This window comes from Typopeltis vanoorti, chromosome 4 (genome assembly GCF_054136105.1).
Source record: "Typopeltis vanoorti isolate ZY-2024b chromosome 4, IOZ_Tvanoo_1.0, whole genome shotgun sequence".
In the NCBI taxonomy this organism is placed as follows: domain Eukaryota; kingdom Metazoa; phylum Arthropoda; class Arachnida; order Uropygi; family Thelyphonidae; genus Typopeltis; species Typopeltis vanoorti.
Window position 1 is genome coordinate 153,579,112 of NC_143552.1, and position 24,667 is coordinate 153,603,778.

Here is a 24,667-nt window from a genome sequence, read left to right on the forward strand (position 1 = left end):
TGGCTGCCTGACTGTCTTCAGAAAGTCACTTAGGGCAAAAGGAGCTCCAACTCTCTCTCTCTCTCTCTTTAGAAATAAAAGGCATTAAGAGGATTTTTGTTTATTTTTTATCAAAAATAACTCATGAAACAAAAAAAAATGTATCGGTGTTGGCGCCGATGGATAGGGCCTTGCATTTAATATCCTAGATATAATAATAATAATAATAATAATAATAATAATAATAATAATAATAATAATAATAATAATAATAATAATAATGAAGAGGATAAATAAGCTGTTAACTCGAATAGGAAATGGGAATCGTGGGTTTTGTCAAAGAAAATTAAGAAAATATCCAAATAAGACACACTGAGTTATCAGTTTTTTTTTAAATGTATGCTTCAAGTCAGTATTCTTAAGCTGTGTTTGAGAATGATTTTTAAAGCTTAAATTTATACAACGGAGAACGTGGCGATTACAACTTTTAATTTTTTTTTATATATATATAAAAATATATACTTTGGTTGACTTACTCAAATTCAATTAAATAAAATATTTATTTCATTTTATTTAGTTGTTTGCGATCGTTTACGAAACTAGTAATTTATATATCTTTTTTTTTTTTTTCAGGCGACTATGCAATCGTAAACGGTGAAAACCCGAGCCGATGATTAGATGAAAAAAGAAAACTCGTTTTTTACTCATGGCTTTCCAGAATGCGGATTGCATTTAACTGGAAGTGTCTTAAGTCGCTTCTGCAAGTTTTCCTTATTAAATGGGGGCTCATCTGAAAGTGAACCTTAAGCAGTTATCCAATCAGAATTCATAGAGCTTATTAGGTCACAAACCCTTTTTAGAAACATGGTTCGTGGATGGAAACTTTTATTGTGTTTAGTGAATTGGGGAACAAATAAACTGGAATGAGGTATCTAATCCTGTGAACATCAAAATATATTATAATGAAAGGATAAATATGGTGTCTACGTGGATAGGTCTTTCTATGTGTCGAGGAAACTCGTGTAATGTGAACAAATCTTCATATATACACTATCGCCTTACAAAAACTTCGATTTATTAAAAAAGAATTTCATTGCAATCGCCTGGTTTATAAATGCAGGTTTTCATCCAGTATCCAGTACAATCAAGGGTAACTGCTAAATAGGGTGTTTACGTGATTTTGAATGTTTTAAATTTCGTTTGTGGGTTCTCCTAAGTGTAATACACAACTCTATACACAAGCACATTAGTATGAAATTCTATGTTTGTAATCACATTGACACTACGAAACACTGCATAGAAAGTGTAATAAAAATAATAAAAACACAGAATGAATTGTGATATGTTCATCCAAACAAACAAAACAAAAAACTCGGCTTACTCATTCACAAAACAGTCAAACGCTAGCAGATCACACAATTTGCAGAATAGCCGACAATACAGATAGAATTAATCACCCCATCAGAATCAAGTTTATAAGATGCCAACTTACTTGGTCGTGACTGACCATTAAGCCTAACTCAAAAAAAAAAGAAGATGGATTATTATTATAATGGCCAGAGACTTCCAGGGAGTCGGGGACTCATTGAGAGAGAGAGAGAGAGAGAGACCACATATCATCAACACCATCTGTCACACATTTTGCTGAATTCATTAATTTTTCTTATATTGCTCCTACCCACGAAATGCTATTTGTAAACCTACAGTATATTTGGTATGGGCTACTTTGGTCAGAAAGACCTGGGTTTGATTCCCGTCCATGACGTGAGGCGCCTTTATCTGGTCTCTTTCGACTAAAGGTGAGTTAGCTGGTTTCATACGTGGGTAGAAAGTTTTTCACCAGGAAACTTGGGTTTATCGTCCCTCAGAACAGGCAAACCACCCCGTGAACACGGATATACAGTCATAAAATACATGCATTCTTAATCCCTCACTAGGAGAGCAACCAGTCCTAAGGGACGGTGGAGGAACGGGGGAACCACATACGAATAAATAAATAAATAACGTTAGGTGAGCTAAGCGTTTTTTCTATTTTTTGATCAGTTTTTATATATAAAATTGATTAAAAAAAGTAGAAAAATATCCTGAGCTTACCTACGATACTAAATGTACTTTAGGTTTGCAAATATCCTTTCGTGGGTGGGAGCAACTCAAAAAATAAAAAATAAATAAATAAATAAATAAATAAAAACACCAAAGGCAAGTTACTTCAATATGTACTGCTTTATGAAAGAAAAATCTAGCTCTCGCTCACCGCTGTCTTCAGTGCATTTATTCTCAGCTGCTACAGATGCCTTTTCTCCTCAGTAGGTCATAATTTCCTACTTTGTAGTTCAGTATGTAACCGTTTCTGAATGGAACATCCGTACACTTATCCATTTCCCAAGTCCTGTCGATATCCTTCAGCGTGATCGCTCTCACCAACCGGAGGTATAACAGTCATCTCAATTTGGCATCGTAAAGCTACTGAAATAAAGAATATTAAAAAATCCATTATTCTTCATGGGTAAATATTAGGAAATGAAAGGTTTCAAAACAGACCAGAATGCTAATAATAATAATAATCGTATGATAATACACGGCCGTGAGTCCCCTTTTACGGGGAGGTACGGCACCATCTCAGTCCCCCCAAATTTTACCGGGCTCTGGAACCGGCATAGCTGACGAATCAAACCCATGGCTGGGTCAGTATTCCTGACTGTAATCCGTGTGTGTGTTCACTGGACCGGTTTGCCTGCTTGCGGGATGAAAAACCCCAGATAAGCTGGTGGGAAAAAACCTTGCTGTCGACGCCCAAGACCGGCTAACTTGACTATGGCTGAGGAAGATCCTTAAGTTCCTCGCGTCGTCGACGGGAATCGAACCTAGGACACTCCTTCCCCAGGCATATGGTTGCGAAGCGCATAGCCATTAGGCTAACCGCGCGGATACCAGAATGCTTATGAGACGTAAAAAAAAACCGACATAAAAAAATAATAATAAATAAAATAAAATACAAATTTATAACACGGACTGCTACGGTATTGAAAAGAGAGCTTTTGCTCTCGTAAATTTGTGCTTTCCTGACAGGGGGCCGCAGACGTCGGTTTTGCGGGCCTCAGACCGCCTCCCCGTGCTCAGAGGGACCCGCACTTTCAAATTTCTAAAAAAATTTGATAATAGAATTTTTGATGCTATTTTCAATTTTTTTTAGAAATTTCGGGTACCGGCAATGATACAAGGCGCCGACAAATACGAGGGGCCTCACTAATAACTTTTCCCTAGGTCCCGCAAAACCGCCAGTGGGCCCTGCTTTTTGATGAGAACCAACAGTTCGAAATAGTTGTCAGGGAAGTGAAACTTTAATCAAACTCAATAATAATAATAATAGGGAGAACATACGGGTTCTTGGGCAGATTTCATTGTCTTTTAAGCAGTACAATAAGATAACTCCGATGCTCCAAGTTGTATTCTCATAAATTCTCTGATCAATTTGAAAACATTTCAGTTTAAATTATTTGGTTATGAAGAATAATAATGGACTTTTGATATCATTTTCAATAGCATTTTTTAAATATACGTGTTGTTTCTTTATTAATTTATTGCTTTCGAAGAAAGGATCGCCATATTAAAACAGAAAAGTAACACGTGCTCTTCGATAGATGGAGCACGTTATTAGAATTTTGTAGTGAACGGGAAAATGTTAATATTAATTCCCAAGTTTATTTTGGAAAGACCAAAAATAGAAAACTTGGATTAAATAGTGCTCAAATGGTAGGATGCGCGTTTTGAATCCTTGTTTATCTGTTTCACAACTTTTATGTTTCTTGGGATAAACACTTAATTGTGCATTTCATAGAAATCTTCCATCTAATTAATGATCGCTAATATGGTTTACGTCATTAACAACCCTCGAGGGATCTTCTTGAGTATATCATCTGATTTCCGAGGAAATACCCATGAAATGTTCGAAGAAACGGGGTGTAATGGCTTTTCTTGCTATTTCGCAAGCTTATGGTCTTATTTACACTTAATGAGAAATATCAAAACTGTTTCTTGCCAGACAGACTGATTTATGCCCCCCCCCCATAATTTGTTTTACAAAAAGTACTCTGTTGATTGCAAGTCCTGTCCACATCTTCTTGAGTATATCATCTGATTTCAGAGGAAATACCCATGAAATGTTCGAAGAAACGGTGTAATGGCTTTTTTGCTATTTCGCAAACTTATGGCCCTATTTACACTTAGTATGAAATAAAAACTGTTTTTTGCCAGACAGACTGATTTGTGGCTTTTTCCTCCCATAATTTTTTTTACCAAAGTACTCTGTTGATTGCAACTCCTGTCCACAGTTTGAATGATGAATCCATGGCATTCTGTTTACACAAATCACAAGCTTCAAAAATAAAATAATTATATTCAAATTAAGAAGATATTGAATCCCACATTATTTCTTAGTCGAATAAGAAACTCAAAGATAGGAAATCTAAGAGTTTCATGCCGAATATAGAAAACTATAAGAGTTCGGCGAGTCCAAGCGTAAGCCAACACCTGGTACAATGCTAGGGTAACTCGTAGAGCAATCCCGATCACTCTCCTTAGTATTTTCCCATAATGTAAAAACACATCTCCTAGGAGATGTATGATGTTATACATTATGGGGGAAGGTCACTACCCAGACCGGTTTCGACCTTTTTTTGAGGTCTCATCAGTGAGTAGGTAGACTCATATGTAAATACTGAGGTTGCAGTAGTGCAGAGCTTATTTCTTTACTGTGCGAGTTGCCAAACGGTGCACTGATACAAGCTTAGATTTCCTATCTTTCAGTTTCTTATTCGACTAAGAAATAATGTGGGATTCAATATCCACTTAATTTGAATAATTTTACTTCGCCGAAGTGAAGCTTGTTGGCTCTTATCTCAGTAAAAATAATTATAATAATAATAAGACCCTTCTAGAATCCCTACTAAACCAGGTAAATCTTGAATGTTGAGATCATGCTCCGATATGGCGGATGGGGATAATGATGATTTTTATTCTTCGTAAAACATAATGTCCTACATTAATTCATAATTGGAATCTCTAAACAGACATCGTAGTTTAAATGGAGAACATGATCAAATCGGATGACATCTGTCTTATCTCAAAGATTGAGCTCCCATTTCAGTCCTGGAGATGGGATTTCAGTTTTGGAAGAAGTAGAAATCTCAAGGAAGGAGAGGTTTGGAAGATACCAGCGATATTATTAACTCAACGCAACACATTCTTTTTGCTTGTTGTTCCGTGTTGAAGAGTTTTTGGTAAGAACATAATCAGATATCACAGATGTAAATGGTCTAATCTGTCGGGTAACTTTCACATGCAATATTCAACATTGATGATAGGCGATGGATATCCATTCTCGTTGTAGCATGCACCAAATTTTGCCTTTGTTTCTCAACACATAGAGAAAAGTCCAATATTAATATAATTTTCAAGGCTTTTCCAGTTTTTTTTTATTTTATTTTATTTTTAATTTACGAGACTTGAAAACGGTTGTATAGGTTGAAGAAATATCTCATTATGCCTGCTTTTTCATTATAATTTCGAGAGAGAGAGAGAGAGAGAGAGAGTATTTCTCATGGCCAGTTATCTACACTTTCACTTAGTATGAGATCAACTAACTCATTTTTAGTTGAAAAGCTCTGATAAAGATTCTTTGTGACATAGTCGTGATTCGAACCCAGGTCTTTTCAGTCAAAGGGTATCGTCGATATCTACTGTGCAAAGACAGCAGCAACAGAAACAAAAAAACAATGCCTGGTGATTATGCATTTTTTTTTAAATTAGATGTCGTTTTAAATTAGATTAAATGAAGTCACTTTTTACTAGTTCTACGTATTTCCTAAACATGTGCAGCTTGCAGATGTTTAGGAAATACGTAAAACATGGAGCTTTTTTCCCCTTCCTCCTGAAGCTTCTATTTATTCATGGTAATAATGTGATTAAAAAGTTCAACAATATTTCGTGTACGGCAACGATGACCAATTAGCAAGACCTCGTTGGGCCAGAGGAAATATTCGGTCCAATTCGTTCCTTCCATTTTGTATAACATGAAAGTCACAGATGCTTGTTGGCAATTCACTGATGTAAGTTATAGGAAGAAAAACTGTGAGAAAATTGTTTATAGAATTCCATGTTTTAAAAACTGCTCGCATAAAATATGTGCTTATTTCATATTTTAATATATTAAAAGTTAGAAAACATTGAGTGTCTAGTACTGAATTTAGCTTCATATATTCTTTTTTATTTATTTATTTGTGAAAGAGCTCATTAAACTTTCATTAGTAGATACAACAAAGAAAAAGAAAAAAAGGTAAAATAACAGCAACACGAAAAGAGATTATAGATTAATATTATACTTTGTACTGATCAGAACATGAACGTTTCGAAAACATCATACTAAAAGGTACGATCCTCAAGTTATCTTTGGAAATTATGGACTGGCTTGACAGAAACCACGAATGTGGGTCATAATATCAACGAACAAAACAAAGAATGAAGCGGTTCTACTTGGTTTTGGTACAGGGTCAGTCAATTATAAGTGGCTACCTGTATTTTTACGCTTGAACCAGAGTAGCGACAATTTTTGCAATCATTCTTCTTTACGCTTTCATAATCAGCTATTATGAAGCCCACAGAGGGGGAAACATCGTCCTAGAAATGACTGGTTTCGTCTTCATAGCACAAATTCTAAATGAAGCAACTGAAGATTGATTAATGCTAGCTCATAAACAATCCACTAATGAGAATGCTCAGCTGGCAAACAACACACAACAAATACACAAGCATAACAACTCCCCGATCACCTACAAGCTGTTTGACTGGTTTAGCTGTTGAGCAGAATAGCGTTCGGTGCGATTCAGGCTTCTACCGACGGAGAGTTGTTTAGTATATTTTAAGCGGAAAGTGAGTCGCTATTCTCTAGGATAAAGTGTTGGGAGCAGCATACGAACAATTCACCTGACCTCGATCTCCCTTACTAAACTCGTGGTTTTCGAAGTGGCCAATAACGCTGCGTCCTTTTGTGACGGGGAGGAGCGTGCCACAACTAGAGAGGACATAAACTCCTGGGGGTTCTCCGTGAGAGTGCAGTCTTGCAACCCATTCATTTAGCACCCCTGCCTCTCAGGTGAGACATGTCAGCTAGCGTATATCACAGCGAACTAACATTAACAAACACATCGGAAATGGAAAAGTTCAGGTAGGAGAGGCTAATTTGATTTTTCACTCATTAATAAATAAATGATTTATTTATTACTTTTATTTATCTTATAACTTTTATTTATTTTATTTCTAAGTTTCATTTATTATTTATTGCAGCTATTGTAACACTTTCTTTCTATATCTACCAATTTCTGCTTTTCTAGTATTTTATTAATTATTTACCTTTATTTTCTGCTGTTGTCAACAATGTTGTTAACAACGTGCCCTCTAGTGGTCAAATACTAAGAGTTCTATTCAGCACAATCCATTCGCAGTTTATTCAATGTGCTCTAGATTGCACTATTATTTGGTTTGTTCTGGAGTGGCTAATAAAAAAATAAAAACGTGATGCATTAGTAAGAACAGTAGCGATTATATGCGCGCAGAAGCAAGTGAACAGTTTCTGGCTGTTTAAGTAAGAAAAAAATTTGCGAGAATAGTTTAAATATACCGGTTGGATAAACGACTGCTTTTGCCTAACTCCATTGTCCACATAATAAAATATTTAAATATCGCCGCTAAAAAATGTATGGATATGTATACGTAAATAATTTAAATATCGCTACTATAAAAATGTATGGATATGTATACGTAAATAAAACCAATAGAAACTAACTGTTTTCGACCTAAGCTTTAAAATCAAAGCAATAATAATAATAAATATTTGCGTAAAATATATATTCTGTAAACAAAATGCGATGGTCTGTTTACGTTCTATATGCGTTTTAGATCAGGTAATATTTATTATTTATTATTATTATTATTTATATTTATTTTGTTTGTTTATTATGACTTATTTTTATTTTCTCTCCTCAGCTATACCAAATAATTTCTATTTTGTCTGCGCAAAGTTGGTTGATACTTTAAGAAAAACTGTAGAGCTTTCTGTTAAATTTAGAACAGAAATTCTGCACATTTCTGTTCTAAATTTATATTCATTTATATTCATTGAAGCGAATGAGTTCGAAAATCACATGCAGTTGTACTCGTATGGTGAAATATCTGGCACTGAAGTCATCAAATCATTACATTAACTATTGTGGCACCAAGAGCCCACAATTCAGTTTTACAGAATTAGTTTAATGTTGATTATTTTTAATTATCGTTTATTATTTCATGAATGACATTAGTGGAAAGAATAGCCGGAGGAGGAGGAGGTCGCAATTATTCAACACCTTTTGCACAATTAAGTAATTAATTAAATTCTTATTAGTAGAACCACTTTTTTTCAATTGATGTTTTTAGTAGGAATACGCTAATTAGCGTAGATATGAATAAATGGATTACTTTGGGGATAAGAGAGAATGGGAAAGATTTATGTTACCGTACTGATTATTTTTATTCGCATTATGACGTTACGTTATTATTAGTATTATGTTGCAATCCTAATACCAATCATATTAGTATTAGGATGTTAATGTTTCGATACCGGTTATCATATCTTGTGCTAATACTAATTGTCATATGTCAGCAAATCCAAATCTACAATAGTGTAATAACACGAAGCCTTAATTTAATTGGAAAAATTCAGAGGAATACGTTTTCCAATCAGAAACATCTTAGAAAAGTATTTTAAAAAAATCTGTCGTCATCAACTACATTTCATTTTTTTTTTTTTTTAATTTCTTCCTTCTTGAAAGCCGTTTTATTTAAACTACTGTTGCCATGGTCACGTAAGACGTACTAGACGCAAATAGGGATAATTCTAGAAATGGGGTGTATTTACTCAGAAGTACTGTAAAAGCTCGCTATCATGCATTGATATGTAGGTGTCCGATGCGAATCGCCTAAAGTTTCTTCTGGTAGGAATACATCGTGGTTATATGAGAGCGTCTGTGGGTTTGAAGTCTTAAATATTAGTTCATCATCTGCCAACTTTAGATACGTGATTTATTATTATTTTAATATTTTACTTCATAATTTATTCTTGTTATTCTTCTGATACGAAATTTTCAACAACAGCAGCAAAATAATAATAATAATAATAATAATAATAATAATAATAATAATAAATTCAATAAAAATAATTTTCCAAGGAAAAGATGATTAAAGTGTGAATTTATAACTTTAAAGCAAATAAATAAAAATTCTGATTATTATATCATTATTTTAAATAATCTTCCTCTTTTCTGGTCAGTTCCTAATATCATTAATAAACTGGATTGTCGTGCGCGACAAGTTGCTATACTCATTCTGCAATCCTTCATGAACTCCAGTCTGGATCGCGGGTTCCTAAAATAGACCCTTTAACCCGACAAACACAACAAAGACAGTAGCTCACCTTACTTGTTTACAGTTCAAGGTCGAAAAAGAGACAGGTAGATATTTCCAATGCTGACCTTGGCTTGATTTCGAGCCAATTTTGTGTCCTTGGACGAATGGGATCCTTAATACTACTTAAAGAAATAATGTTAATAACAAACTCTACTTTTTGAGACTTAATTTTTTCACCCTTCCCCGAGCAATGATTATTACAGATTAGGTTTTATGACTGGAAGCTTTTCATGATGCCAGTCGGATCAAGTCTAAAAATGTTCTTTTTGGTTTCCGTGACCTGGTCAGCCATGTATTCAGTTTTCGTTTTTTTTTTCTTTGTTTCACGTGCATCTTCATTCCTTTGTGTGTTCTTAACTGCAGCGAGATCATCAAATGACATCAACTTCTGCACATGTGTCAATCCGGCTAATAATTTTTCTGTGGGAATGCAAATGCATATCACCGTACGCTGCCTGGTGAAAAAATTTCTATTGTCACCGCTCATCAGGTCCTTTTAAATCGCCAATGTTGAATTGTGCAGATACTAAGCGTAAGCTATATTGTAACGTTGGCTCAGGCCTTCAACCTCCTTAATCTAACCTAACCATGAATATCATTTTTTTTGGGGGGGGGTGATAATTAAGAACGATGGCTAATTTTGGCCAAATTAACTCCCTTTCTCGCTGTTTCCTTCTTCCCCCCCCTTTTTTTTTTTTGCTCGTGTGTATGACTCACACCCATGAAAGATTACCACAGTTAACCATGGGCCGGTTAAGGATTTCTAGTTTTATTAATTTATTTCTATTCTGTATTTGTTTAGTCGATGAATTTCATCTCTCACCTAACGACAATCGAAAACATTCGTGCTCATGGCGGGATTCGAACTTGTAGCTTGTTGATTCGAGAATGGATACGCTAATCACTCGGCGCAACAGTCCAGCAAAGGTACAAAGGAAAAAAACAGACGTTTAAGAATAAGAATTAACTAACTTTCTTTTAGTTATTAAATTATTAGCCGATATTTCGCCCTGGTCACCAAGGCAATTTCATCGGTAGAGTGATATGATATGTGCACAATGCACATAGGCAATACCCCGGTTTTTGACACAGTAAACAATCATATTTATCCAAGTTAGGAGAGTGTTATAGATCTGTGGCAGATTCATAAAGAATGGTTCAAATTTATATTAAATCTGTATAATAGAGAGGTTCTCCCTACCAGATTTGATGATCTCTTAGTGGCATGGTCTGCAACCTTCTGATAGAGAAACTTGTCACACTGGAAGGTACATCCATCCCTCCCCCAAGCAGTATGATGCCATCAAAACTTTAATAAACAGAACTAGAATCATCTGCTCAAACTATCCCAGCCTAGATGGTGAAATCATTCACATATGGGACAATTTTTTTTTGCGAATGGCTTTCCCTCTACATAATCAACAAAAACTCTATATTCTTCTCCAAAACCCAATTCACAAAAAACCCATTGTTATATCTTACATTTTTTTCCCCAGTAGGTCCGATGATCTGTTGAATGTAGCATACATGTGCATTATCTACACTACAGCTTCTGAAGTTGCAATGGCGACATTGACACAGATCATCGGACCTGCTGGAAAAAAATGGGAAAACCTGTTAATATAAATCCAAGAGACTTTTTTGGAATATGACATGGTTGTAAATCGTGGCATTTAATAAATAAGATTCACTGCCTTACCCAACACAAATTTGGGAGTTAGTTATCATGAAACCGTTAGCGAAACGATGAAAAGCCTCTCATCCCGCCGGTAGAGGAAGCCAATTAGGACATTAAGATTATTAAGATTACGGCAGTGTGTTTGTCTTCCTGTTGCTGCTGCGCCTGCGTGCACGTGCGAGTGAAGATGCTTTGGTGACCAAAGCGAAATATCATATAATACTTTTATAAGTAAATAAAAGTTAGTTAATTATTATTCCTAAACGTTTATTTGTTTTTTTCCTTAAACAAAAATAACATATATGATTTCAGTGAAACAAACGTAATATTTTTGTGACCTTTAAAAATCTAGTGGATAGCTTGTTCATACGTGTTCATTTATACTAAGAAATAGGAACGAAAAAAAAAAAGAGTTTTTGGTTGAATAATAAAGTTCCTTTATATATGTCAATTATGATACAAATTAAAAGTTTGAAGCGAATGTTATCAATAAAAAATTGAAGTAAATTACATTTAATATAGTAAAAACTGTTTAAAAAATAGAACTAATTTTTCCTGTGTATTTGTTCACTCTTAAGATCTCAGTTCTTCCAATATTCATCTATGAACCCCCCCTCCCCCTCCCCCCCAAAAAAAAACTTAAACAGAAATGTAGCTGAGAACTATATTTGTACATGCGTAAGTTCTGAATCTAACAGCACAACCAACTGTACGATGACGAAGTACTATACTCGAGAAAAACCACACGACATTCATCGATTGCTGAAGTGAAAGCGCATCATGAAAAAAGTACAAATCCATCACAGGAATCGAGTTAACTGTTCCGAGTTCCCAACAGTTTTTTTTTTTTTTGTTTCCTCCTCTCATTAACCTCACATTTTACCACACAATCAGAAAAATGGGATGAAGAAGAACGTTAATACGTTGTAGAAAGATAAGAAAAAAAGATTCTCTCCTGTTGAAAGAGTTCCAGTTTCATCCACTGAACAGACCTAGTGGAGCTTTTCACCCATGGAAAGCAATGCAATCATTTTTCCAAGGGCCCGACTTGACATTATTGGCTCTCCTCCTTTGATGGTATTCACATATAACATAAACGTCTCGTGATTTTAGTTGTCTTTATATATAAATCCTACCAGGCCTACATTCATTTACGACGCTTCCATGGTTGAATGGAAGCTTCGTAAATGAATGCATCCCTCGCCTCGAAAGAAGACCCGGTTTTAAATTCCATATTTATTTAATTGGTCCTGGTTTTTTTTAAAGAAAAGTTTTGTAGGGAGAAGAAAAACTAGAGTTTTTACTTCCGTTTGACTGATAATCCGGTTTGGGAACACAGTGGATTCCTTAATGAACTCTTGTATTGGACAAGATTAAGATTTTTCTGTATTCTGGAATGATATGTATCTAATACTACAAGAAACTGCCCAAAATAAATGGTTAAAACGATGATCCAACTCTTTTCAATGAGAGTGGTTCCCGACTCCTATAATAGGAGTCGGGAGCCACACAGTAGTCTGTTAGCACAGATTCGGGGTCATTTGCAAGGAAAATATAAAATAGCATTACTTTGCATTTGCGAAAGTAATGCTATTTTATAATTCCAGATTAAGTTAGACAGCGAATGTACTTGATCTCGAGTTACTTTGACTATCACCTGTCGTGTTTTGATTCTCTGATAAATAGGGCGCTTTTTTTTTTCTTTCCTTTCTGTGGGTCGTAAGGGCACTTTTACCTGTTCGCTTCCAAAACCAGTTTCTTGCCGACGAAATGTTCCTTCCTCGGTCAGACAACTCAGTTGGCCAACGAGAGGACATTGTCTGAATGAGCAGCGAAGATTTGCCCAGAATTTAAAAACCTTTAATTACTGTCGTGCTATGCAAGGAAGGTCAATGAGAATCTTATAACGTCTGTGTGACGCTGATCCCTAATTTGCATTCAGGTGTAATTCTGGAAGGAATTTCTGAAATAAGTGATGAAACTTGTTCCTATGACGATGACCTCATTGAATGCGCAAGGAAAGAGAGAGAGAGAGATGCTCAATGACGCCATCTTATCGCAGGATAATTATGCATATCACGTGGTAAGGTGTGGTGTAGATCCGATCTAAGGCATTTACCAGTCAGTTTTCTTTTGAAGAACTGGAAGTAGTTTACTCACCATATTAGAGAACTACATTTCTGCTTGTGGAGGGAAGAGAGTTTCGACGAATTTGTGGAGAAATATGAAAATACTGGCGTCTGAAAGTATTTTCATACTTTTTAATATGACACCGTTGTATAATACTTGTACTTGTTTTTCGAGATATGAAAATATGGTCTGTAACCATATATGATTATCAGCTTATACAGTACCTAGCCAGAGGGGGGAGGGAAATTAGAAGTCCTCTCTCCACATCAAGGACCTGTCTGCACCTTAGTAACAGTTTGAACTCAACGTGACATGGGTTATATATTAGTGCCTAAAAGGTATCCGCTATACTTTGAATTCGCTCCCGTAGTAATAATGCTTTAAAGTGTTTCTGCCCATGCATGCGGAAAAATTCTAATATATCCCACAAATTAAAATTTGAGGACTTCATTTTTATTTATAAAATGTTTATTTTATTTTATTTTATTATTTCTCCTCCCCCACAAAACAGTCAAATCTTCCAGATACAGCATCAAATAAACAAACATAACACACTAGCCTCCTCCTAGCATTAACTAGTCTCGCTTCTAAACTATGCAGATCAAATCATATTTTTCTACCCAACAGCAGACAGACTTGCCAAGATGGATGGACAAGCACTATGTTGAAAATAGTCGTTGCCTTTGTAGAATATAGGACGATCTTTAAATGTATCGCAACCCGGTCTCGTTCCCCTTCAGAAATATCAACGGATCCAATGAACGTCATGAAACTTTGCTATAAACATCACCCCCCCCCCACACACACACACTCCTCCATCAGCTTGCACAGTAGAAATGAAATATTAAAGCCTACCGTGTCTGTCATGTGATTTCATTCACATTTCATCTCTTATAGGAGCTGCAGTTTAGTGTAAATATGTATTCCCGTGAAAATAGCCCCTTTTTCATCTTTTTTCAAAACTTCATTAACATAGTTAATGATACTGTTGGATTTTGGGTTTCTTCTTTCTATCCTAAGATTAACGGTTTGGCAATGAAGACTGCTGAATCTTACGTTCAATCTCTTACTTTGAAGGTAGACAACAAAATGGCTAACAGCAAAACGACAATCCAACCGTTGTATCTAACATTATCTTGTTATCTGATTACTGTTAATAAAAGTGGATATTCCTTCTTCTAACCAATTCTGAACACTTTTGTACTGGCAGATTTGGGCAAATAGTGACCTTTTTGGTAGTTGAGTTTTGTCCACTCTGTTGGGTGCCAAAAGTGAAGTCGTTCTAGAATTCAGCTTATATTGTACATTTAACCTATCTCGAAGTATTTATGGAAGCTGTCTTCTCATTCTAAGCTGTGCTAAGAGGAATGTCCAACAATGGTATGAGAACAATGAGAGGCAGCTCCTGGTCACTGAGTTTTCTGTCCTCTCCCTTAAAAAAAGTTTTTTTTTTCCCTTGTACATCAAATTTAACATCATGTTATTGCTTATTAATTTTATAAATGAAATGCATGCTATTCATTAATATTATATTAACTAAATAATAATATGTAGGCTCCTATGATTTCTTAAATCGCAAAGTTATCTACTGATAAAGCTCAACTTAAAATAATTTCAATTTCATATAAAAATAAATTAAAAAAATCGTGGTTATTTTACAGAGCAGTGATATCAAGAGGGGTGGGGGATACTGAAGTGTGGAATGGGTTTTTATTGGAAAATTATAAATGAGTTATTGCGATACATACATACAGTGTTTGTATATATAATACTTTAATTAACATGTGTTTGAATAAAACTTAATTATTAATAGTATCAATAGTTTTAATTTCGACATAGGTTTTACTCTCTCTATTTTTTTGTTGCTACGTCCTTTGCAGTGTGCCATGGAAAATCACATGACTTCGCAGATGTTATCACGTTATTTATACAGCTACAAGTGTTCAAGTAACAGTTCCGTGAGATGAGTTTCGCTTTTCCTATTACCATATACGTAATAGGAAAATTTTGAAGTCAGAAGTGTGCACATACTCACACGAGATAACAACCAGCTGACATTTGCGTCCAACTCGATTTATAGAAGGATTTAGGATTATGACACTGAAAAAAAAAAAAAAACGAATCCACGATGTGCACATATCAAGATCAAGATGTGTTCGTATCTTAAAAAAAGTGTTTAATGATAACTAATATTTATCCATAAATGCGGAGGGTTTTTCAAGCCACTTTAGGTCTCCAATAAACAGATGTTGTTGGTTTCGCTACGATTGCTGAAATTCATCTACTACCTAAAGACATTCACGAAACATTCTGCCTATCGTGGCATTCGAACCGATCCCTTTTGGGGATGAAAAGGCTTTTATTCATTCATATTTATTTGTTTATTATTTGTGCTAAAAGATTCAACACAAAGAAGCGACTATAGCCTACATTCACCAACTTTAACAATATCGTATTAGCAATTAATTATTTGTTGACTTTTTAAGGTGAGAAGTAGAAGCAAATGTTTACGTTATGGAGGAGAATTTGTAACACAAGCAAGGTGTTAAGACTGTGAGCTATTACTCGCTTCAGAAAACATGCGTCTAAGGAGTGGAAAACACATCTAATGACAGCAGTCGGCGGTAATTTGATTTTATTTTTGCTGAGTCATAGCAGAGTAACGTACTCAAGTTATTTATTTGTAATGACAAGCAGAAAGCAAAACAAGTGCTTTGAAGAAGAAGGGGAAAATGTTTCGAAGAATCACAAAGGAAGGCTTTTCAATATCAATGAAGAAATATTTATAACAACAACAAAAAAAAAACAGGGATACACTTTACATAATGAAAACGCAAATAATATATACATAAACTCCAACCAACAAATATTCAAATTATTCTCTACTTTATAACGAGAATTCACCTTTTATTGTGTTGAAAACGTCTCCTTCGTTTGAACTAGGCATACAGGCGGAAATTTTCTTGTTTTCCTGAATTGAAGCAATTGATTGAAACGCTCGATCAATAACAATGACACCATTCTGATGGAAAGACTCAAAAAAAAAAAAAAAAGTTTTCCTTCCCAGAAAGTCCAGAGGAAAATTTTCATCACTCAAGGACAGACAAACCGGCAAGTGAATGCACGCAAGTGACATACAACAGTACACAGAAAATTCACCGAAAGATAGTTCATCGAACAACAAATCATCGATGAAGCAATTGACTGAAACGCATTTCACCGAAAATCCACAATTCATCGAAACAGCAAATCAAAGAAACCAATTCACCGGAAAATGAATTGAAAAAGAAAGGGTTTATCAAAATAGTGATTGACAAAGATTTATATTTTCAGTACTATTTAAAACCATTACTTCTTTCTAGGGTTAACAAAGTTGCATTTTAAGAAGTGATAAAACTCTGTGAATTGAACTATTCGAAAGAGCTTTGATGGTGTCATATTTCGAAAATTGAGAATGGTTGTATGTTGAAAGACATCTCAATCTTATAACATTTCTCAAAGGAGGAAGATTATGATGCGATAATAAGAGAATAATAAAATATATTACTTTATTCCTATCCTGATATGGATTTTGTTATTGGAACCTCCGTAGGATTTTATTACAGTTAGGGGGAGAATTTCCCTTCTCCCTCATTCCGTTTTAATTATTAAAGAATTCGTCGAAGCCTATAAAAGTCAGCTTGAAGTAAACGAAATACTGGGAAAAACAACGTTTTTATAATCGTGTAAATAGTATTGAGCTCAGAATAATAATTACCATTCGCATGCTCACTTTCTTTTACTTATCTTATTTGTGAAGTGGAGGAACGTGCTAATTTTCCTTTGCATCGATATAAATCTGAAACGGCGAGGGTTTAAAAGGGTAGCACTTCTATTACACCATTTTATATTCTCCGTCGTTATCAATGTAGACGGTTGTATTTCTGTTAGGTAAGTTACTGCATATGTTTAGTATTCTTTAAGAAAAGGCGAGACTTATCGAAGCGATTTAAGTTTTTTGTCTCCTTTCCTCATTTTTTAAAAATTAATTAACAATTTATTTAATATTTTAATTTATTATTTTTAAGTATTTGGTTCGCGTATATTGACATAGCAAACCTTCTGGGCAACTATGGAAATTTTGTGATTGTAAAACTGCAATACAATGCAATTTTTTCTGGGGGGGGTATGTTCACTGATAATCAGATCATACGCAGCGAAACACACACACAAAATGTATAATGCCAATGGTGTGACCTCATAACAGTAAAAATAATTATTTTCATAGCAACATATGTTTGAATCCAGCATGTTATTTCAGTAGACGTTACAAGTTATTAGTAATACATTATGCGTCGATTTTAAGTTTCACATTTGGAATATAGCCTGCAAATATGCAAACAGCGTTAGTGTGCTACTATAGATTATATAATCTCTCGCAGGCTGAATTAATTAAAAAAAACAAAAACAGGATTAGTGAACGAGAATGAATTGACACGTTTTATTTTCTTTCAAGTTAGCTTTATCTTTATACCTATTCAATTTTACTGTTTAGTGTGTTTCTTACTTGTGAAAAATAAATTCATATGCAGAACGATTCCTAGCCAATCATCACATACTAAGCAATATTTATTATTAATATTTTCTAGAATTATTAACTATTTGCAATTCTCTCATTCTTATTTAGTAATTTACTGATATATATATAACGCCTTATACTTATGAATGTAGATAACGTATATAACATAACGTCGATAAGCATCTGTTCACTTAACATCATTAATCCTACCCTATCCACTTGCTTTACTTAGAAAATTTCACTATAGTCTCATGCACCAGTGATTGTGTTACAAGGTGGAGAAGTCGTCGTCATGCATACTAGCTTTCAACATGCTTGAGTACTTACAGGTGGTGGAAACATTTAGCCTATCACGATAACCTGTTGGTGCCACTGGGTGACAGCTTTATGTTCAGTTTTTCAACGTCTTCTTTGAGCAGACTTCTGATAATATTTGCAAGGATTACTTGAAAATATGCGCTAATGGATTCCGTCCCTTCCTTTCCTATATAGCGAAATACACCAAAACTACTGTATTCAGAAGCAGTTCGTTTAGTTTTCAGCACATAATTTATTTCGTAGTTTAATACAAAGGTAATAACGCGTAAGTGTATGACAAGTAAAGAATTTATAAACACGATCCAATTTTAGGGATGGTAAATCATAAATTTGATTTTAATATTAGCAAACTGCCTTAACTGTACTACATAATAGCAATAAAATCGCCAAGACTAATTTCTTAATATAAATACTCATAACAAAGTCATAAACTAGAAGTACATAAAAGTACATTTTAGATGTTCAAAGCTATCAAAACGTTAAGTTCAGCTGTGAGATGTTAGGGTTGACCTACACTGCAGTTTACGACGCCGCTCAGACATGAGGTGGAGCGGAAAGGGGAAGGAACCAAACAGGAGTTGTCAGACGAGATACACACTTCCTTTCTGTATATCAATATGGGTGCCATGAACAGCAGTAGAAGCTAGTTAGACACGCAGACACTGATTATATGGAAATGTCAGTGTGTGATTCCGAAGTAAAAAGAAAGTGTCCAGATTTTTTAGATGGAATTTGTTCATGTCACTACAGTGTTACTCATTTTGTTCTCTCGTATATTTTACGCAGTACGTATAACGATAAGAGGATAAATTGAATTAGAATTGAAATTGTTTTTAAATTATTATTTTTTTGGTTAGCCAAACATATCGCAACACAATGGAAGAAAAAAAAAAGTCGTGATCATCAAACGTCATTCTCTGTTTTGATTTCAAAGGATGGTGACTTTTCTGTTGTTAGACTGCGAGTGCCAATGCTACATCTTTCCCTTGACTTCACAGCATTACATAAAAAGACACCACTTCTGACATTCCCTCCCCATGAATGAATACAATTTTCCATTTTATGCATGAAGAAACTCGCAGTGAATATGTTATTGCTTAGAACATTACATTTACAAAATATATTTTTTTCTGTAGCACAACTACTACTAATATTTTAAACGCATTATTTATATTGACAGCTTTATGATTATGTATATACAAAATCATTCCTAAAAGGGTTAGGATGATGGTTTGTATCAGAGTTATTGTTACATAATATCTGTAACAGTGGCGGCCGGTGAAAATTTTAAGTGGGGGTGCTGCATATACAAAATAAAAATTTAAGAAAAAAATCTTTTTTTCTTAATCAGTAACCAATTTATTAATAAATAAATTTACATATTAAAAAAATTGCTTTATTAAAAATATTTCACCCTCGCCACGAACAAACACCAATAATAAAAGTTTCGCACCTCGCAGAAATAACGCGCGCATGCGTATAATTTATCTGTAAGCTACACTGCCCAAATGAGCAGTGACGTGCAATGAGAAGCGTTAACGAATATCGGCGAGTCTAGGTGCAATTAGCGCGATAATTCTCACACTATTCGTGTAACGATAATTGAAAAAATATAATTCTTTTCATATTTTCAACAGTGATACTCGTCATAATTCAGCCTTGTATCTATAATAAATAAATAATTATATGTTATTTTAATAAAATAAGATTTACAAAAAATAGTTCACCCTCACCACGAACACGCACCAATAATAAAAGTTTCGTATCTCACAGAAATAACGCGAGCAAGCATACGCTTTATCTGTAAACGACACAGCCCAAACGAGCAGTTTGAGCGATATTCGTTTGCGCAAACGAATATCGGCGAGTCTCGCTGCAATTGGCCGGATGTGATAATTCTGACACTTGTTTCGTAATCTAAAGCGTTAATCGAACAATTCCAATTATTAACTATTCAATCAATGTCGAAACATAAGCTGTAACCTTTAACATGTTGTATTGCATTTATATAATGTTGTAACCATTGTTATTATTTATAAACACAAACAAATTTTAATTTTTTCATTTTTTCCTTGGGGGTGTTGCAATGTTGCAGTGCTTATGTACGAGCCGCCACTGATCTGTAAGCATAATTTACGAAGCTATCTTGGATAGATTTTTTAAAGATGCCATGGTAATTAGGTAAATTTATTATCATTTAATTGTATCCCATAATGCGATTTCCAAGATGTCTCATTTATTTGGAATTTCTATATAGAGAGTCCACAAAATACCCTTCAAGTATTTTAGGTAGAGATCGTTCGCTGGTTCGCTAGAAGTGAATTTAACACACACATGAGGGATACCCAGAAATAACCGGAATCTGAACTTGGCGAGTGCACATTTTCTGGTTACGGATGATGCCGCTAGTTATCGTGAGTGTGCAATCTTCCGCGCCAGTCTGCCAAGTGGCGTTATCCTGTGTGAACCGGTTCGTTGTTCTGGTGCTTTTTTGTTAGTGCTTACAAGCAAGTTTGGCGATTTCGTGATAGCTGACCACAAGGAACAGAGTGTGCGTGAAAATTTGTTTTCTTTTTGGGTAAAACTACAGCTGAAAGTATGTTATGCTTCGGCAAGTAAGGACGACGCTTTCGGTAAAACGCGGGTCTACGAGCAGGGCCATACTTACGCGCACGAGGCTCTAGTTTGGGCCCTCGAAAAATTAGAGCCAATTTAAGGGCCTCCGGAGCATTCTAGCGCCTCTCTCCCCCTATCAGGAAAAGTGTAAGTACGGCCCTGTCTACGAGTGGTTTTCCCGCTTCAAAAATGGGGTCATGTCAGTTGAAGACCAACCACAATTTGACCGACCGTCGACAAGCAGAAATGATGAAAAGCATCGAAAAGGTTTGCCAGGCAATCAATGAAGATCGTCGTCACACCATTGAGCAAATTTCTGAAGAGACGAATTTAATTTGCCATGAAGTTCGTGCCAGCGAATTTAAACAGATTTGCAAATAAAACGTGTGTCGGCTAAATTTGTGCCTCGTTTGCTCACAGAAGATCATAAAATAAAAAGAATAATAATAAATAAAATAAATAACATCTCTCTCCATGTGACTTTTTTTATTCCCATCGATAAAGAAAACCATGAAAGGGCAGCGATTCGTTGATGTGGACGAAGTGAAAGAAAAGTCACTGGAGGCCATAAACAGTATTCCAATTGAACATCGAACAGTTCCAGAACGTTCGTCCCAACGTTTTTTCCAGCAATGGATAAAACTTGGGACAATTGCATTGACTCACATGGAGAGTGCTTTGAAGGGGACTAGAATATGGTAATATATTGTTATTATTATTATTTAGCATATGATGATACAACGGCCGTGAGTCCCCCTTTTTTATGGGGATATGCGGCACTATCTCAACTCTTGATTTTATCCGGGCTCTGGACCGGCATATAGCTGACGAATCAGGCTTATGGCTGGTCTTAAGTATTCCTGAACTGTAATTCGTGTGTTCGCGGGGAGGCCGGTTTGCCTGTTCTGGGAACGAAAAACCTGAGTTTCCCGGTGACGAATCTGATGTATTTTACATCAGATTTGTCGAAAGAGACCAGACAGAAGTTCCTCGCGTCACGGACGGGAATCGAACCCAGATCTTTCCGACCAAAGGGCTTCGTCTATACCGACTGAGCTAGGGAGGCGCTATGATAAAAAAATAAAAATAATTCCTGTTATTTGCCCTCGTGCGTGCATGTGTGTGTGTGTGATGAAATATTATTTCATTGAAGTAGCCATTTCCAAGTTTGATTTCAAACATCTCCACATAAAGATTTTTGAGAAACAGAGACAAAACATGGCACATCAGGCATATCCTTGTCTCTTGAGACTTTTCATATCTATCAACTTCTTTTTCTATTTTTTTACTTGCCATTTATCAGATTTGTAAAGATAAAAAATTGAGCCTTTATAACTCCCAAGCCCATCACCGATCGCTTTAATGCTAAGAGCTGCTAGCGACTATGGTGAGCCCATCTCAGTGCTAGTAATATAACGTTGGCCGACTGGAAGCATCCCCGCTCTTCAGTCAGCAGGCTGTGAGTTTGAATGCAACTATGGGCATGGATGTCAGGGAATGTTTTTAAATGGAAGATGAATTTCATCAACCACCACGAGACCACCACGGTGCTTATTGAGACCTAATATGGCTTGCAAAAGTTTCATGTTTGGTCTCTGGAACAGGATTTTTGAACTATTTAACCCTTAGCCCACTCACAGTACTGATGTGCTATAGATTTACAACCTTCTATGGTAGATTCACATAAAACAAAAATTACTATGTAAATCAATCACTAATATAAATAAAAGCATTTTTTCTTTATTCACCTTTTTTATTTCTGTTGTTTTCTATAGACGTAGATGAGAAAGAATATGACTGTTTTCAAGCGAGATTGAAGTTACATAAAGATAGAACGTTTTTGTGGGGGAGGGGAAGAGGACGCTACCTTTAGTCCCCTGTCATATGGTGTTCCTCTCAGTCGCTTTACCCTTTTCCGAAACATTTTTGGAAAGAAGTCGCATGATTAACGTTTGCTGAACGAAGGGTGTTGCAAGCATTCGACAGTGTGTTTGATCAGTTGTAATGACACATTTTCAACACATGTCTCATTTCAAAAAGAAAAAAAAAAATCGAAAACCACTACTCCACAGTATGTGAGTGTGTAGTATTACAGTCTTTTATCTTCCGATAATAACCACAATGCAACATCTGGCAACAGCAGATCTTTTCCTATCTCGTGTGGTATTAATGCTCTACTGAGTATAAAACACATGAAATCGTCTCTTGGTGAGATATTTTTTCCAACTCGTACGTGAAGCATTGAAAAAGGAAACATTTCATCGACAAGGTAACATTTCAGCTTTTCCCTACTAGTTGACACCAAATTTCCGTAGGCGTCGGGGGGGGGGGAATCCCCCCCTAGTTTATCTATAACAAAATAATCAGCCAAAAATTAAATGTAAAAACTAAATGAAAACATGATAGTAATACTTGAATTATTTATAAATATTATGTATACGTGATGAGAATAATATGTATTGTAAAATCCCGGGCATTCGTGTTTTGAAAGCCCGGAACGGGATCATATCAGTTATTTTAATCAATGCATAAAATTTTGTTTATTTATTTTTTTTAATATATACTGATAAATAAAAATCTGTATATAATACAAAACAATTTCATTTCAGTGAACAAAAATTAATTTTAATTTTATTGATTAAACAAATCTCCATTCTAGAATTTTTTAAATTTTCTGAAGAAAGTATTTATTTTTATGAGTTCTTTATCAATTGTACAAGTAAACTTACACACTTCCTATGATTGATTTATTTGTAGCCAAGATTTGTTTTCTTTCATGAAAAGAAATCACGTAAATACAGAAATGGAAACAAATTTATTACATTTCTGAAAATACTTGCACGGTTTTCTTTGTTTCTATTGTGATCCACTTTTCTTGCTATTATTACCAACGTCAGAAGTGGCTGATGTCAAGATAACTTAATTTCGTTAAATTAAGATAATAATAGATGTCCGAACGCACCACTCCTTTTTATTTAAGAACAAAGTATCTTCGTTAAGTGCAAATATTTTCAAATTGCCGAATTATTAGTCGTTTATTCGCAAATTGTGTTGCGCCCTCTGCGATTTATCTCACTTTATTTCCTTGACCAGTTAAATGCCGGAAAGAAATGCGAGAGATTGATATTTATTTTTAATAATTATATTATTATTATTATTATTATGTAACACCTCCAGGGAGTCCAAAGACTCATCGAAGGAGAGTGTGCCAACAGCATCGACTGGTTGAATTCCATTCAACTACTAACCGCGCTCAAACTAGCTTAACTTTTTGCGTGAACCATTAGTAGCAGATGCTCTACCAATCGACCAATCTTTGCTGGCTTATAGTAATATTATTACTATCTTTGGTGTGTACAGCATCTTAATTTCCATGAACTCGCCATCGTTGGTTTTCGTCTGTTGACGTTTGTCTGGTTATTCGACGAAAAATCAAGTTTTCTAAAGAAACAAACCTGTCACCGTCATGTGACCTCCTATCTCAACTTTCATTGAAAAGCCCCCGTAAATGTTCTTCGCATCCCAGGCGACATTAGACACTGCCTTTCCAACCAAAGGGCTTCGTCGAAACCGACTAGGCTACAAATTAACTAAGTACAAATTATAATTCTTTGAATTTAGTGAAGCAGCGGGAGTGGGTTATTAGGTAATGACTATACCGTAGCTTACCTCAATAATGCTGTGTAAGACTTCCATGTCTTAACGCGAAATAATAACAGCGTGACATGCATTCCACTGATGACCGAAAGATATTTGAGGTCATTTGAATCTACCAGCAGATATATCTGTAGTTGTTTCAGTGATGATGATAGTGGTCTGCGTGTCCGTATGAGTTGACACACTTCTGCAGTTTCTCGTGTGAGTAAAAGCAATTCGCATATATTTCCGCA

At 35.2% G+C, this 24,667-nt stretch overlaps 1 protein-coding gene across 2 annotated transcripts in view; it reads left to right on the forward strand.

The window, feature by feature from the left end:
- The first annotated feature begins 6,868 nt into the window (after window positions 1-6,868).
- The window catches only part of Nep2 (M13 family metallopeptidase neprilysin 2), a 355,508-nt gene continuing 337,709 nt past the window's right edge, over window positions 6,869-24,667 (forward strand). Inside the window, exon 1 of one of the 2 annotated variants that reach the window (XM_090391525.1) lies at window positions 6,869-7,201. In XM_090391525.1, coding sequence (XP_090247651.1) covers window positions 7,137-7,201 — 65 coding nt within the window. In that variant the 5' untranslated portion in view covers window positions 6,869-7,136. Of the gene's footprint in view, window positions 7,202-7,841; window positions 7,938-24,667 lie in introns of those variants that run through there. The other variant, XM_090391528.1, reaches the window with a different exon arrangement.